Source organism: Sminthopsis crassicaudata, chromosome 2, assembly GCF_048593235.1.
Source record: "Sminthopsis crassicaudata isolate SCR6 chromosome 2, ASM4859323v1, whole genome shotgun sequence".
Classification (NCBI taxonomy): domain Eukaryota; kingdom Metazoa; phylum Chordata; class Mammalia; order Dasyuromorphia; family Dasyuridae; genus Sminthopsis; species Sminthopsis crassicaudata.
Window position 1 is genome coordinate 221,864,403 of NC_133618.1, and position 18,418 is coordinate 221,882,820.

The window sequence follows — 18,418 nt, forward strand, 5'->3', positions numbered from 1 at the left end:
CTCAGGGGCCAGTAAGCCGAGTAGGCTATGCTGATACTGTGCACCCCCTCTGTGGGTGAAAGAGTGGGGAAACTAGGAAGGAAAAGATTCAGGATCTTTGCTTATTGAATAACCAACTTTCTTCAAGAAAAACAGCACAGATTTGTTTTTTTTTTTTCCAATATTTCCAAGACCTTAAACTGCATTCTTATCTTGATCTACAGCCCTGACAACTTGGGGATACATCCATCCTTAGACCCTGCCTTACAAAAGAGCAGTGGTTCATTAAATCTACTAGGTATCAAGGGCTCTTGCCTCCCCTGACTGAGTTCACACCCTTTAATCCCAACCCCAGGAGAAATTAGCTTTCCTGGAAATTAAGGTTGAAAGAAGATAGGCTACAAATAATCTTTTCTTTCAGCATTTTCTCCTATTTCTTTTTGATAGTTAGATGGGCCATTAGTTAAAGGCCCCATTCTCCTGAATGTCACCACTCCATCCTGGATGACACCCCACTTTTAATCTGTTCCCGAGATCTGTTTTCTCTAGGCTACATACTTTGGATTCTCAGCTGGCCTTCAGCCTGGAAAACATTGACTGGGGACAACTGACTGGGACACCCCCTCAATGTCCTGCTGCCATCCCCCATACTTCATGCCTCACCTCCTGGCATGAAACCCCAAGTCTCTATGACTCTTGTCAGCTAGAAGCAGTTAAGAGGAAATCGACGTCCCTTTTCCAACATATATCTGGAGGTGATGGTTTGAGGGGGGAACAAGACGAGGGGACCCCACTCCTCTGAAGATCTTTGGAGAAAATCTTCAACCTTGCCTTAAATGAAGGACACTGCCCCAAATTTTTTTCTTAAATGAATTTAAGTCTCAACTGTTTAAGAGGGGAAATGATAGGGGTTGGGGTCCCTTTAAGATTCCTTTCTGATTTCCCAATCCCCATGGCTGAATATTCGGGCCCAGTCCCCACCAGATCTGAGCTGGCTTGGGTTTTCTCAGCCCCCACAAACAGTTTCTTCCTTATCTGAAAAGCCCACCAAGAACTTAGAACCATCCACAATCTCCTTTTAGGTATAAAAGAGCCAAGCTGGAGCTCTCTCTGTGCAGGAGCCCTTCCGCCCAAACATGGTATCCTTCTGGCCATGTAAGGGTTCCTGCCCGCCCAGTGGCCACCTTTGGCCCTGGCATCTTTCTAACTGAACTTTTCGGGCTTGTAAATTCATTTACAGGGGACACTGCGCCTCATGGGATTATCTTACTATCTTTACGCCGACCAACAGGGTTCCCCCTTTCCTTTCTCTCATCAATACTGAACTAGAGAACTCACGTGCCAAACTAGGTAACCATTGTATTATCAATTCCACTGAGTTAACAACTACTTGTAGGACTAAATCAATCATACTGAGCCTTAAGTATATTTCTCCAAAGCTCCTGTCCTTTGCAGACAATTACCTATCTAATATAATTATTTATCCTATACAGATATGGAATTGGATGGCATAGTAGAAAAAGCACTAAGCCTAGAATTAGAAAGAGGAGTTCAAATCTAGCCTTAGATATTTATTGTTGAATGATTGGGCAAGTCATTTAACCTTTGTTTGCTTCAGTTGCCTGAACTGTAAAATGGAGATAAAAGTAGCACCCACTCTTAAGGGTTGTTGTGAGCATCAAAGGAAGTTAATATTTTAAAATTTTTAGCCCAATGTTTGGCACATAGCAGGTGCCTTACAAATGCTAGCTATTATAATTAATATTATTATTAAGGGATAAAACTAATCTATCAACATAGTCTACATGGATCGTTAATAGCCACAACAAATAGGTAATGAACTAAATCCCAAATTCAACATTAGAAAAACAAGATGAGTTGCTTTTGAGAAAATATATAATGGTTTTTTAAAAACTCTAAACTTTTCCTAAAGTCAAAGGCCCATCTTTTAAACAGCAATATTCTCCCATTAATATTTAAACAGTAATATTCTCCAGGTATGGCTATGAATCCTGGAATACAAATCTCTGAAAATCTGAAGTTAAGAGAGACCCAAAGGGTCAGTGGATGGAAACATGGTGGCTATGAATACATATTTAACCAAGAACTATATGGAAAAAGTAGACTATGGGAGGACACCAGAGAAATGTATGACATGGGATGAGACTGACAGATAATCCAACAGATAACCTATAGAGTTAGATATAGCTCTGGACAATTTATTATATCTGGAAGATATACTAATCATTCTCATAGTTTATCATATGATTTATAACTAGAATGAAATTAAAAGAGCTTCATTTTGCACATAAAGAAGTTAAGATTCAGAGGTTCCATGGCTTCCCCAACATCTTATTAGATCTAAAATCCAGGTACTCTTGATTTAAAATCTCTTGTTCTTTCCATTACACTCTGTGGTCTTTATATTTGGAATGTACTATGGCAATATGATTCAACCTTTTACTACTCTGAAGATAAGGAAGGTTGAGTGACACCTAGCTGACCAGCAAAAATACTATAGTATATATACTATTACTATATAAAGACTTTACTAAAGAACAGACTCTAGTCTTTTCATACTAAGATGGTTTCACTGAACCCTTAAACTATCTTTAAATATTCCAAAAGAGAATTCTGGTTGTTTTTGAAAAAGCAATCACTCTGGTAAAGTACTGGGAGAGGACTCACTTTGCTGTGATAGTTTCAAAGGACTGTGTTTACTAGCAGGGTCAGAGAGAGTGGTAATATGGTACAGAAAATAGTTATATAAACTGAGAAACCCAGAAATTAGTTGAGGTTAAACTGATTTTACACATGTAGACACTCAATACAGACTTTAAAAACTAACACCAAGTAGGTAAAAATTTTCAGAAGTTCCTAAATTTTATCATCAGAATGAATTAAGTAAATCAAATAGAGTTAAAGTAAATGAACAATCAGATACAAGATCCATTTTTCTACCTCTTGACATTAAAGGAGTAATAAAAAACTTAAGAAAGAGTAATGAAAAGGATCACTGTAGCAATTTTTAACTTCAATACAACTCAATATTTTAATATTTTTTAAAAAGATATAATTTTTTTCTATTTGGTTTTCATTTTTCCCTTTAATTCCTAAAGTGATTTAAGTTATGTCATGAGATTTCTGAAGTCTCTTAATACCTGAAACATGACTCATATAAAATAAATACAAGTAAGTTATATGACTATGCAGCTCATTATTTTCATTCACTCCAGGACTAGCAAACTGATGCTATCTCTTGTTTCTGTGCTACCTTCCCCTTTTTAGTTTCTCCACTTTTCAAGCTGTAAAATAAAGGAAGACATGGCATATAAGACTATAGTCTAATCACATTTCTCAAACTATAAGAGTATATTCCAGGCCTGAATAATACATACATATGAATTTTCCTTCAAATAAAAATTTCAACTTGTTTTTCAAAGGAATAGGAGTTGGGCTTGTTTCCACTTGTGTATGGAACTTTCATTGGTAAAACTTTCCCCATTGATTAAGGTCAGGACCTTTTCTGCAACTTGTAGACTTACAGAGGCTTATCTAGAATGAAAGTGTTAAAAACACAGTATAGCAGCAATACTCCCCAAAACAACCTTAGAACCAGATTAAAATGTGGGTGGGAAATATTTAACAAAATAAAAATATGACAGAGCTGTGATAAATGTTAATATTTTGTTTTCTAAATCAATATGTGGCCCCAGCAATCCTTAGGTACAAGTTGGTGGCCTTCATTTCTATTTGAGTTTGAAACCACCAGCCTAAAGCACTGGGAAATTAAACTGATCTGCCAAGGTCAAATAGCCCATATGTGTCAAAAAGAGAATCTAAACCCAAATCTTCCTAGCTTTATGGCAGATTATTTATATTATACCATGCTGCTTCTCATAACATAAATTTATCATTATATAAATTTTATCTTAAAAATTTACATGACTAAAAACCAGAACTCTTAAACTTATTATTGAAAATGCTAATCATTTTAATCTCTTTCTCTGATGATTAACTTACCACTGGAAGTGTGAGCCAGGTTGCTACGAGGCGATTGTTGATCCGACGATAAAAGGATGGCTTTATAAACATCAAAGGTAAACAAGGAGCCAACATGAAAATACTTCCAAAAAAGCTTCCCAAAAAGAGTGCAATCATAAAGTATATCCCCTTCAATGACAACATGGCTCTGAAAGACATTAAAATCAATATATTTTGTTAACATATTTTTAATCTCTCTAATCTCACCTTCAAACTAATTTGTATGCTCTACTCTTTGATCACTGCCCAAGTATGAATGATGTTACTCAAATCATTTAAGAATAATTATAGGTGATGTGGTGGAATAGAAAGAACTCTACGTAAGCCAGAAAACCCAAATTCTAATATGGATAGGTTACCAAAATGCCTTGCTCCAATCCCTTAATGTATTTAAATCTGACTAGATTACTTCCACAGTAATTCCCTGTTCAAAAAAGTCTATAACCATTTAGCACCAGAAATGTCTGTCATGACATGGATTTGTATCAAACCATGTAAGACAAATATTTTCACTAAACATTTCTATTACTTGGATGGTAGAGCTAATGAATACTGCATACATTATCAACAGTATCTTCATTTCTTCAAAGAGCATTAAAGTAAGGCACAACATTTTATAATAGAAAAGATAAAACACTTTATTAATGCAATAAAATCACTGAGTTCTTTATAAGAAAAAAAAAAACAAAGATCAGAAGCACTTTTTATTTTAAGCTTTTTACAGCAGGTGTTTAGTATTCAGAAGAAGATAAGGTTATTAGTTACTAATTAATTCCAGTTTTTAGAGATTTCTTTTCCCAGGGTCTGTGATTGAGCAAAGATACTGCTTCCTTTCTCCCTTTTCTTTTTGCCATTCATTACTTGTAAGGGTGAGCAATTCTTCTTTAATCAAGCAAAATCATAACATATTTTGAATCTTGTATAGTCCGAAGGAGCTAGGAAAAAAAAAAAAAAGCTAAAAAAAAAAAAATAAAAAATAAACAGGACTTAATTTTCACATAATTCTAACAGGCTTTGATGCCAGTAAGCAATCTTCAATGATTTCACAATTCACATCCTGTTTCTACACATCTCAACAATTTCCCCACTTAGAACTCTAAAAGCACTTTGTATTTCTCACAAGTGTGAGCACACTCTATTTCTATGTGTGTGTGTGTGTGTGTGTGTGTGTGTGTGTGTATACACACACACATGAAGGCATATATTCTATAATACATGTATATGTAGTATATATGCATATATTTACATGTAGTACATGTCTTATCTTGTCATTACAAAGGATATTACATTACAACCACCCAATGAAGCAGATAGTATAAAAACCCTAAGAGTAATTAATGGGATGTGAATCTAGGTTGCCTGATGCCAAGGCCTCTTATCTAGTATACCAGAGGTATCAAATATGAAGCAGACCAAATTGTAGAAGCCTGCAATATTCGTAGTGCTGCCCCACCCCAGCCAGATTAAAATATTAATAGGGAAATATTTAACAAAATAAATGAAAATTCAGTAGAAAATAGACAATATCAATATGTGGTTTTCTAGGCCAGTGTGTAATTCCGGGATCCTTAAATATAGTTTTATGGTTCTCTTTTTTTATTAAAGTTTGACCCCACTGCATTATTCTACTGTTATAATCTTCTATATAGAGCTCAATGGCATTAGCAAATTCAATAAATGTTCAACTATGGAATTGGTAGGGGTTGAAAACTAGGTTCCTAGGAATGATTTTTCTTTTCATAGCTCTAAAGAATAAACCCCAGCTTACTATATACTAAATAAAATCTTTTTCATGAAGCCTTTCCTTTTCCCCCTCCAATTACAAGTATCCTCCCTCCCAAACTAGTTTGCACTGTATTCTTTTGTGTATTTATATGTAAATATGTATGTATGTATATTAATACTATACAAACTGTCTACTTTATATATCTCAGGGAAATAAATTCACGTCAAATTATTAATCAATGACAAGGTATTCTATCAAAAAAGTCAGAATGAATAAATGATTTAGATCTAAAGGACATATATCATAAGCAAATTATAGAAGGATGAAAAAATGTACTTGTTAGAGCTATAGATAAGGGAAGAGTTAATAATCAAACAAGAACTAGAAAGGACTCTGAGAAATAAAATAGATTGTTTTGGTTATATGAAATTTAAATGTCTTTGTACAAACAGCCAAAATTAAAAGGGAAACATGAAACTGGAGGAAAAAAACTTTACTTTTTCTGATAAAGACTTCATTTTTCAGATTTATAAGAAACTGAATCAAAATTATAAAAATAAAGAGCTACTCCCTAATTGATAAATGATCAAAGGATATAAACAAACTCTTTTCAGAAAAAAAAAAAAATCAAAGCTACCTGTACAGTCCTATGAAAAAATGCTCTAAATTAACTACTGATTAAAAAAATACAGAGTAAAACAACTCAGATATACCACATCACACCTATCAAATTGGCTAGAATGAATAGAAAAGGAGAATGAGAGGATGAAGAAAAATCAGGAAAATTAATGTACTCTTGGTGGAGCTGTGAACTAGTCCACTCTGGACTCTTGGAACTGTGGCCAAAGGGCCACTATGTATATTCCCTTTGACCCAGTTATACCACTATTAGGTCTATATCCCAAAGAGATCAGAGAAAAGGGGAATGGACCTATTTGTACAAAAATATTTATAGTAGTTACTAATATTTGCTGCTACAGCAGCAAAGAACTGAAAATTAAAGGACTAAGTATCAATTGAAGAATGGCTGAACAAGTTTTGGTAATGTTATTATGACAGAATAGTCTTATGCTATAACAAATGATGAGCAGATGGTTTAAAAAAAATCTGGGAAGACTTATAAACTATTATCACAAAGTGAAGTAAGTAGAAGAAGTAGTGAGAACACTGTATACAGCAACATTGTAGGAATGATCAATTGTGAAAAGCTTAACTCAAGATAACTAGACAATATAATCCCAAAAGACCCCTGATGAAAAATGCTGTCCACTTCCTGAGAAAAGAACTGATGAATTCTGAATTTAAGCATATTTTGTTTACTGTTTATTTTTGTTTTAATTTGTTTTCCTTTGCAGTAAGTTCATAGAAATATTTGTTAGTATTTTATTTTTCCAAGTCTTCAATATTTACTTTTGCAAAACCTTGTGCTACAAATTTTTCTCCTTCTGTCACCCTCCCCAAGACAGCAAGCAATCCAATAAGTTAAACATGTGTAATGATAGAACTGTTTTATATAAGTTTACATACATAATTGATATCACGTTTGTCTTTTTAGTGGGTAAGGCAGGGGAAAAAGGAGAGAATTTGGAACTCAAAAAAATTATTTTAATGTTAAAAATAAATGATTTTTTTGAAAAGGGTAACCATGATGATGAGTAATTCAGAGACAGAGATTTAAATGATTTGATGTGAGGTAAATAAGCAGAACTGAAAAAATAATATATACAACGATAACAACCATAGATACCTAAAATTATCATCAAAAGGAAGCCAAATTCTGAATAACTAAAAAATCAATGGAGGTTCCAGAGAACAAATAAACTTCCTCATTCACTGAAGAAAAGCAAGGGACAATTAAATGCTTTTTTTTTTTTTTTTTTAATAACAAAGAAAGAATTACTAATCTTGAGAAGGGCATGACTGTAATGTTAAGACAAAAAGAACCAATACAATGTATCTTTAAAAAAAAAAAAAAAAAAGACAAGGGTAACAAGATGAGGAATGAAAAAAAAACAATATGCTACAATTCAGGTTTCAAACACTAAGGGCAGATAATGCCACACATAAACCTCACATTACTATAAATGTGATTCTTATGTGATTGCAGAACTCCAAGTTATTGGTAGTCTTGAGTTTCCATATTCTTGTTGCCACAGCAGAAGAAAAAACATGGAATTTTAGGTCTGAGGTAACAGGAAACATTAATTCCTAAAATATCATTTTTGTTTTACATTTAATTTAATTTTAAATCTCCCTGGCTCAGTAAGGTCAAGTTACTTTCCAAAACAGTTGCATTTTTGCCAAACTACTACTTAACTAGAATTTATTCTTAGACCATTAGAAATACTTAATAACTCACGTTTGGTGAGGAGGGGGAAGAATATGTGATCCTATGATCTTTTTTTATTTTGTCTATTAATTCAATATTAAAACTAGTTTTTGTTTGTCTTTATTTTGTTTTAATTCATGGCACCTCAGACTAGCAAAAGCAAGACTTCTCAAGAATGTGAAGAAGAATATGAACAATCCTGTATTTGGTTCACAAAACTCAGTTGAAGATGTTACATTTATTTTTGTAAATTCTTTTATCTGATTTCACAACTCAAGGATTGGGGAGGAGGAGAGCCAAGCTTAGCATTAAGTCTGTGACTTCATACTTTTTTTTATGATCTAAAATTTTAGATAGTTTTTTTAGATAGACTTTTCACTGTTCCCTTGGAATTCTTATTCTTTAGAGTCCTGAAAGCTCAGCTCAGATGCCACCTCCATAAAGGCATTATATATACATAATAATATACATGCATATACAAATGTGTGTACATGTACATGTATATGTGCATATGTGTATACACATATACACAAGCATATATATATATAAATGCATTTCCAAGTAGAACATAAGATACTGAAAAGCAAGGACTGTTTTTGTTTTATTTTTACTTGAATTCTCAATGCTTGGAAGCATTTTATAGTTTAAAGACCACATTTATCTCTTTCATGTCATGGGGGTTAAGGGCACAATGCCCCTATAATCTGGAAAATGAGGAAGATTTCTACCTTCCCTTTGCATTAGAAAATAGATATGATTTTTTGTATTTTTTATAGTACCTTATTGTAAAATTTGGATTGATCTTATACAATACTTTATTTTTATGCACTTCAGAGTTTCTAAACTTTTTCTGTATTATCTTCTAGCCTTCATGGGTCATCAGCTTCCATAAAACTAAAAGAAAAATTCTAATTTAATTTCTTATACAGATACTCAATATGTCAAAATTACCATAGGGAAAGTTGCAATGTGGAAGGGAAAACTGTAGTTAGAATCTCTTATCATTATAAGGAATGTTCTACTGTTAAAACAAAAGTAGAAGTTTAACTCTTAAGAGAACAAACAAATCTTAGGAATTTTCCGAAGTTCAATTTATAGGTTAAAAACAAAAACAAAAAAACCCTACCCTAATATGTTAATACGAAAAGACTAAAATCATTTGTCACTGAGGCACATAAAAAGAATTCCATTTTTAACAAATTTCATAGGATATCACAACTTTTGAATATATTCAAATTTCATAAAAATGGAAATTTTGTGACAGAGTACAAGATACATTATATTTTGTTTTAATTTGAAAAAAGTTCAAGGTTGAGTGTAAAACTTAAAAGCTTCTTAGAGAATAAAAAAGTATGATACGATAGAAAAGAAAAAGATTGGTTTTTAAGTCAGAATACCTGGGTTTAAACCTCAATCCTACTATTTTTTTTTTTTTCTGTGTGATATATAAGTCAAATCATTTAACCTCTCTAGGTCCCAGTTTCCTCATAATAAAATGTCAGGACTGAACCAGACCAGCCTCTGAGGTCCCTTCCAGCCCTAAAATCTACAAATCTAAAATATATTACAACAGTTTTTAGGGATTTTTATTGCTAAGTATAGCATATGATCCTTGGATTACTACTGACTGAAATAGAAAAGTTAAAAGAATTCTGTATTTGCCAGGGGATATAAAATAATAGCTATATTTTGATATAAATGTTTAAGATTATTCTCTGGACAGGTATTTTTATTTTCACCAAAGAGTAATTTGAAGAAAAACAACAAAGACTGCTACAATTCATCCTGGTGTCTTAGACTGAATTCACATATCGAAAGCTCAGTGATTTGAAAAAATATTTGGCTTGGACTTTGGAATACAAGATTAAAGCAGATATGGGTAATCGGGAAACTAAAGAAAACAAAGTGGATTATTGTTCAGAATAAGGGTGAGGATGTCTCAGTTTTCTAAAGTGTAAAACCATATATGGAAAATCTAAGGACACAAAGTTAGTAGAAATGGGGAGAAATTTGGTCAGAAACTTTGGGGACAGCAAAAAAGTCATAGAAATTGAGAGACACTAGTGGTAACCTCCAATTTATTATAAAAGCAAAACCAACTTTAACGTAGTGTTTTTAATGAAAGGTAGTCTCTTCATCCTTAGGGTCCCATGTCAAATCAAGTTGTTTGCTACACAATTTTATTTTATTTTTTAACTGCTTACCCTACATGCAATTTTTTCTTCTTCCTTCCACAACCAACCAGTTAAAAAAAAAAAAAAAGAAAAACAAAATCTTGTAGCAAACATAGTCAAGCCAAATAACACACTGGTCATGCCCCCAAACCTATGTTTTATTCCTTATCTTCAGTCCATTGTCAGGAATTGAGCAATATTCTTCATTATTGATCTTCTGGACATTAGTTCATTAGCTCATCATCCCTATGATCAGTTCTTGAGTCTTTTCAAGTTATTTTCACAATGTTGTCTTGGTTCTTCCCACTTAGTTTTGCATGAATTCACACAAATTTTTCTAGGTTTCCCTGTCTCTTTCATCATTTCTTAAAGCACAAAAGTATTCCATTACATTTATATAACAATTAGTTCAACCATTTCCCAATTGATGGGCAACACTTTAGTTCTGGCCATTACAAAAAATACTACTATAAATATTTTTGTATAGATTTTTTTTTGTCTTTTTTAAAAAATCTCTTTGGAGTATAGGTCTATCAGAGTATCTTTGTATCACTGAATTAAAAGGTATAAACAGTTTAATACTTTGGGGTATAATTTCAAACTGCTTTCCGAAATAGACCAATTCAGAAATCTATCTATATGATGTAACTTTATTATATATATATTATATATATTATGTTATATTTTCTGAGACTGCTTTCAAGTTTCCTCAACAGATTTTGTCAAATTTTAAGTCTACCCATGTAGCTAGAGTCTTTACATTTATCTATGCTGAATCTGAAACGCCCAATTCCTTTCTACAGTTCATAGCCTTGGTGATGTATATATTCTTCTACTTCCCATGAAAGTAATCAATTCGATTACACTCAACATTTATTAATTTCATGTCACTATGTGATATACTAGGGATATAAAAACACTGTTGGGAGAGGTTTGATGAGTAAGGTACTATCATAAACACGTAAATGAATACAAAGTAATTAGGGAAGGATAAAGCAACCCTCAAGTAAGAAAGAAATCCCATTCCAAGAATGAGGAACAACCTGTAAGAAGGCATACAGATTTGGCTTTATGATGTACCCTTTTTTTTTTTTGAGGAAATATTTTGCTCTTTAGTATTTTTATAACTGAAATGCCAGCTTTCCTATTGAAATACAGATAAATTGACATTATCAGGCATTATATTAAGCATTAGGATATAAAGACAAAAATGAAATCGTTCTTATCTATATGTAAAACAACATACACAGAGATTAGTAGGATAAAAGATTATATATATAAACTTATAGGGGAGAGAGGAAGAAAATACTAACAACTGATGGAATAAGACCACTTGAAGATGGAATTATGTCTGAGTTTGGAGGGGAGCTAGGCATTCCAAGAAGTGGTGAGGACAGGGAGCATTTTAGATCTGAAAAACAGCCTCTACATTAGCATGAGATGGAAAGTCAGGAAGAAAAATTAGGCTTGTTTTGATTAGAAAATAAATAGAAGGGAGGGAAGGTAGGTATGTAATCAGCCTGGGAAAAATATTTTAGGGTCAAATTGTAAAAAGATTTATTTTTAATTATTATTGTTATTTATATTTTGTTTTTATTACTTTCCATTCTAAATATATTCCTCTTCCTTCACTATCTAGGAACTGTTCTTTGATATATATATATATATATATATATGTATCCAAACATCCATAGCTCTCCACTACTGCAAAAAAAGGGCAGAAGGTGATTTTTCTCAACTTTTCTGCAGAGACAGTTTGGTCATTATAATTACAGAGCTCGCTTTTGAGTGTTTTTGTTGCTGTTGATGCTGCCGTTGTTATGAAATTATTATTTATTTTTTTTTGCTGTAGTAAGTTTATTTACTTAGCAAGTATATTGCTTTATGAATCATCTTGGGGAAGAAAAATCAGAGCAAAGAGGAAAAACCATGGAAAAAATTAAAAAAAAAAAAAAAAAAAAAAAAAAGTGAACACGGCAAGTGTTGATTTACATTCAGGCGCCTTAGATGTTTTTCTGAATGCCGGTGGCGTTTTCTGTCCAAAGTCTATTGGGATTGCTTTGGATCACTGAACCACTGAGAAGAACCAAATCTTTCATAGTTGATCATCACACATTCTTGCTGTTATTATGTACAATGTTATTCCTGGTTCTGTTTGTTTCACTCAGCATCAGTTCATGTAAATCTTTCCAGGCCTGTTATGAAAGGAGTTAAAAATCTAATAAATTTTTAATTTTATCATAAAAGCCATAGACAGCCATTGAAGCTTATTCAACACAGCTGTGTGGAGTTGGAATTGGAAGGTGAGAACCAAATTAGGGAACTTGCTGAGATGATGATGACAGCTCAAATTGGAGAGGTTGTGGTGAGTAGCAAGATGTAAACAAACTTAGATGTATTGTGGGAAAAGAATGTTTAAGACTTGACAACTTCTTTGAATGAGAGGTATGATTTGTAGTCTGAACTTGTGTGATTAGAAGAATGGGTGGTGCCTTTGACATTAGAAAAAGAATGGATAGATTTAGGAAAAAAAAATGCTGAAATTTTGCTTTGAACAGAATGAATGTGAGTTACCTGTAGGATAATGAGATGGAGCTGGGTCCAATTATCATATCTATGCTGATGCTTCCTAGATCTGTTGCAGGCCCTAGACTCTCATGGGGACCAGTACCATATCACTAATTGCCTACTAGATCTTTTAAAATGTTGACACAGACATATATATCAAATTCAACATGTCCAAAACTGAAATCATTTTCTTTACACCACCAGCAAACTCACACCTCTTCTGTACTTATTATTTCTGTCAAGGGCATGATCATCCTTGCAGAACCTATGTTCAATATCTGTCTCCTATTTGACCTCCATACCCTCATGTCATATAACCAATATTACTAAAATTTTGTCATTTTTACATCTACATTTCTGCCACCTATGCACTTATTGGCTATCCTAATTCAACAACCCTTATTATCTCTTACCTGGTGTGTTCTAACATTCATCTAATTAATTTAATCTCCCTATCTTTTGTTTCTTTTTTCTCCAATTTCAAACTCCCTCTTTCTCTATGACATGTGAGATTTTAAAACTCATGTTTAGAATTTTAAAATCTTTCACAACCTGGTCCCAACCTACTTCTTCCACTCTTCCATGGACATGCACTATTATTATTATTATTATTATTTCTTCTCACAAATATGGCTCTATTTCCCACCTCCATTCCTTTGTATGAATATTCCCTTTTTGGATTGTACTCTCTCCTGCCTCTCAGAATTCCTAGTTTCTTTTAAGGCTCAGCTCAAGCTACATGTAGTATATCTTTGAGAGGTCTTCCCTGAATCCCTATAACTGGTAGTTCTTTCCTTTGTATTTATTTTGCATATATCTATACATGTAAGTGTTGTTGCTCTTTGGTAAACTGCAAGCTTCTTGAGGGGAGGGATTTTTTTCCACCCAGGTTCACAGAGGTTCACTGAACATAAAGGATTATTATGTTTATTGATTGATTGCATACTTGATATCCAGAAGGAATTCAAACATGAAAAAATGAAGGGTTAGATAAGTATGTATGTAGAAAATGAAATCACCTACAAGAGATGACAGCTGAATTCATGAATTCATTTTAATACTCCTGTCTTATCTAATTTCATTTGTTAGATCATTATCCACTTCTTGTCCTCTTATTCTTCCTTTTCATGGATCTGTTCTAGGTCTCCTTTTTACTTCTCTTCCTATGTTGTCTCCCAGTTATCATTTTCCAAAAGTTCAATAGCATTTCACATGAATGACTTTAAAATCTATATCTATCTATATCAAACTCAATAGGTCCAAAACAGAATTTATCTTCCTATTAAACTCACCCCTCTTTTGAGACTGCTTTAGATCTATTATTTATAAGTAGTAAGCACTTAATACTCCTTGTTGTTGAGAAATATGTATGCACATACATATACATATATATACACAAACGTATGTATACACACACACACACACACACACACACACACACACACATATATATGTATATGTATGTGCCTATATATGTGCCCACAGTATAATATGGCAGGAACTGAGGATGCAAAAACAAAATGGCAAAATTCCTACCATAAAAACATAAGATTCTATTGAAAGAAAATAAGTACATGTAGAAATAATTACAAAATAATGAAATTTCCTTGGGGAAGACATGGCGGAAATATGAAAGGTCATTTGTAAACATCAAAAGTGTTGTTCAGTGGAATTGAATAAGGACACCTTGGAGAGGAAGCTGATCTAGACAGGTCTAAGAGAATGGGGAAAAAAAAGCTTTGGCCCAGGCAATAGATTGCCTATATAATATATATATATATATATATATATATATATATATATAAAATAACTATATAATAGTTGCCATAGTAAATGCAATGTATATTTGATTATCAGTTCCAGAGAAAGAGGAAGAAGAATATACTTGATGATAGGACAGATGTCCAGTCTCTGGTCCTACCTGACTGTCAAGGCAGATGTGGTTAAATCCTGAAACATTAGTCACCAACTTCATGTTCATCCACTTCAAAGGCTTCTTTTAAATAGATACTCCCTTCAAGGCTTTTAAATAGATATCTCCTTCAAGAAGTCTTTGATTTCCTCATTTATTGGGCTCTTTTCTCCCACCCCCAAAACTTCTTCACTTATTTAATTGAATTTATCTAATGTTTGTTAGAATTTATATTTTGAAACTTTACTGAGTCTTATGCAATGAATTTCATACATTTACCTTCACCTACTATATACATCAATTCTTCCACCTGTACTAAATCTATCTCAAATTTTCACTAGTTCCAGTATTCCAGTATCCTGTCCTACTTCTAGAGTTCACTCTAGCTATACTGTGTAGCGTTTTCAATCATGTCACTTCAAAATTCAAGCAAATTTAAAATAGTTGATTTAAAATGTTTTTCTTATATAAAAGGTCATTCAATATTCTTTTTAGCTGCCCCTCAATCATCTTTAAGTATTTTCTTAAGAAAATATAAACTGCATGAATTATTTCAGGTGTAGATCCAATGAACTTCTGAGCAAAGACCTGATAATAACCAACATTTTCTTGACCATTTTGTCTAAGTGGGACGTTTATCCAGTCACTTGATTGTAGCATCATAGATTTAGAGCTAGAAGGACCTCAGAGGCCTCTCCTCTATTGATAAATAAGAAGCAAAGTCACTTCTCCAGGTTCACATGATAAGCATGAAAGGTGGGAATTGATTCCAGGTTCTCTTTCCAAAACCCAATAATTTTGTCACAGATCATATTACTGTTATAGGAGCAGTTATCACTAACTAGCATCCCTAATAACTCAGAGCCTATTCTCTTTTAACCACACTTTAAATTACTTCTCTAAATGTATTACATAGAATTTACTTACACTGGAGCACATTTATCAATTTGCTACCGCCACACTTGACTAGGCTAACATTAATCTCAGTGCACTTTAAAATTACCATTTGCAGAAAAGCTTAATAACATCTAGAAATTTAAGATTTTATAGGACATGATTATGAACCACTACATAGTATTTCCAATCCCTTTAATTTTGTCCGCCTGTATTTTGAATTTCCTTCACAGGCTAATTGTACACTATTTCAAAGTCCAATTCTTTTTGTACAGCAAAACAACTGTTTGGTCATATATACCTACATTGTATTTAATTTATACTCTAACTATTTAACATGTATTGGTCAACCTGCCATCTTGGGGGGGGGGGGGAGGAAGGAGGGGAAAAATTAGAACAAAAGGTTTTGCAATTGTCAATGTTGTAAAATTACCCATGCATATATCTGGTAAATAAAAACTATTAAAAAAAGAAATTTAAGATTTTTATACTTCCTCCTCCAAATAAATGTGTGTGTGTGTGTGTGTGTGTGTGTGTGTGTGTGTGTGTGTGTGTGTGTGTGTAGTGGAGAAGAACAGTCAGGGAAGAAGTAGTTGCAAGATGAAAAAGAAAGGAAGTATTATAGTTTATCTGAAAAATTTGAGAGAGACAATAGTGAAGTAATAATTTCTACTGACCAAAATCAAATGAATGAGGTTTGGAAATGAAACCCCTTTCATCTTCTGCTAAGAAAAAAAAAAAAAGATATCAAAGTTAAAAGATGAATTAACAGCTACCCACAATAACTGGAAACAAAACTGATTTTTTATTAAGTTATAAAATATTGAAGACCTCTTATTCTTTTTCAATCCATACATATGTAATTACATAAAACATTTTCATATTAGTCATTTTGCACAAGATTACTTAAGACAAAAATAGCATGTTCAATCTATTTAATCACTATCAGTTCTTTCTCTGGAGGTGGTTAGTATGCTTCATAGTCCTTTAGGATTGTCTTAGATCATTGTATTGCTAAGAATTAACTAAATTATTCAAATTCTTCACCTAATAATTTTGCTTTTGCTGTGTACAATATTCTGGTTCTATTTACTTCACTGGGGATCAGTTTATAAAATCTCTTTTCTGAAATCATCCTATCATTTCTCATATCACAATGATATTCCATCACAATCATTATATATCACAGCTTGTTTAGCCATTGCCCAATTGATGGGCATCCCTTTGATTTCCAATTTTTAGCCACCACAAAAAAAGGTGCTATAAATATTTTTGTACAAATAGGTTCTTTTCTCCTTTTTTTTTTTTTTTTTTATCTTTGAGAAATGGACCTAGCAGTGGAGTTGCTGGATCAAAGAGAATTAATAGTTTTAGAATCCTTTGTGGCTTGAGAATGGTTGAATAAGTTCACAACTCCACCACAGAACATTAGTCCCAGTCTTCCCACATTTCCTCTAACATCCAATAGTTTATTTTTTATGTCATATCAGTCATTCTGATAGGTATGGGGTATGGAATCAGAGTTGTTTTAATTTCCATTTCTCTGGTCAATAGTGATTTTGAATATTTTTTCATATGGCTATAGATAGCTTTGATTTCTTTGTCTGAAAACTGCTTGTTCATATCCTTTGACCATTTGTCAACTAGAGAATGACTTGCATTTTTTATAAAATTGATTCTCTCTATATATTTCATAAGTTTGGTCCCTTTATCAGAGAGACTTGTTACAATTTTTTTTCCCAGTTTTCTGCTTTCCTTATAATTTTGGTTGCATTGTTTTGACATAATATTCTTACTAAATGTGCTCACAGGCTGTAATTCCATTTATAACAACTTGTTATTCCCAGTCCTGTTCTCCAACAAATCTAAAGAAAGAAACAAACTAAAGGCTGAAAATGACACAAAGTTAATACTTTGATAACTCCAAGAAAAATAAAACTACTAGTTTCTTGATATTGTACAAAGGTTTCTCTGTTAGTATAATAAAGGCTACCCACACCAAGTGGAATACTACAAAATAAACTTTCAGAAAGATGAATTGAAGTTACTTTATCATTGCTCTTTCCAGATATCATCTAGAGGTATGGAACTTGATTAATATTATAATTACCTTCCAGAGTTAGTAAGAACCTTCAATAAAATGCCATATGTAGAGATTTATAAAAAATGAACAAAAAATAAACCTTCCTGGCTGCCTTTTATTTTTCTAATAAAAAGTTACTTATCCAAACTTGTAAAACTATACCATTTTTTTTTTTTAATATCTTAGGCCTTAGAAGTGGTGGAGTTTTTAGAGTTTATCTAGTCTCAATTCTTCATTTTCAGGTGCAAAGAAAAATGTTAAGCAAAAAAAAAAAAAAAGGGCCTAAAAAAGAATTCATAACTCTTGGATTTTGTACCAGCAACTGTGTTAAGCACTGGGAACAAAAGATGGCAAAAGGACAGGCCCTGATATTGGAACTCACTTCCTAATCAGGGGAGAGAATATTTTAAAGTAATTTATTTATATATATATATATACCAAACATAATGCACTCTAATAAGAGAGAAGTCTTTAGAAGGAAGGGGGCCTGGGGAAAGTGCAGTGAGGAAGAAAAAGCCTCCTACAGAAAGTGGGATCAAAATAAGGAAGACATGAAAGTTAAAAATCAGAAGGGAGGAGGGAGAACATGAAAAATGTCCAGTGCAAATGCACAAAAATGGGAGGTGGAATGTCATGTGAAAAACACAGAGCAGACCAAATTTGATGGATAGAATATGAGGAAAATATGAAGACTGGTAACAAATGATGA

General features: G+C 32.8%; 1 protein-coding gene across 1 annotated transcript in view; it reads right to left on the reverse strand.

Annotated features, from left to right (window-relative positions):
- LCLAT1 (lysocardiolipin acyltransferase 1) overlaps positions 1–18,418 on the reverse strand; it is a 115,340-nt gene that overhangs the window by 70,271 nt on the left and 26,651 nt on the right. The window contains 1 exon segment of the mRNA XM_074288253.1: positions 4,003–4,171. Coding sequence (XP_074144354.1) covers positions 4,003–4,167 — 165 coding nt within the window. The 5' untranslated portion in view covers positions 4,168–4,171.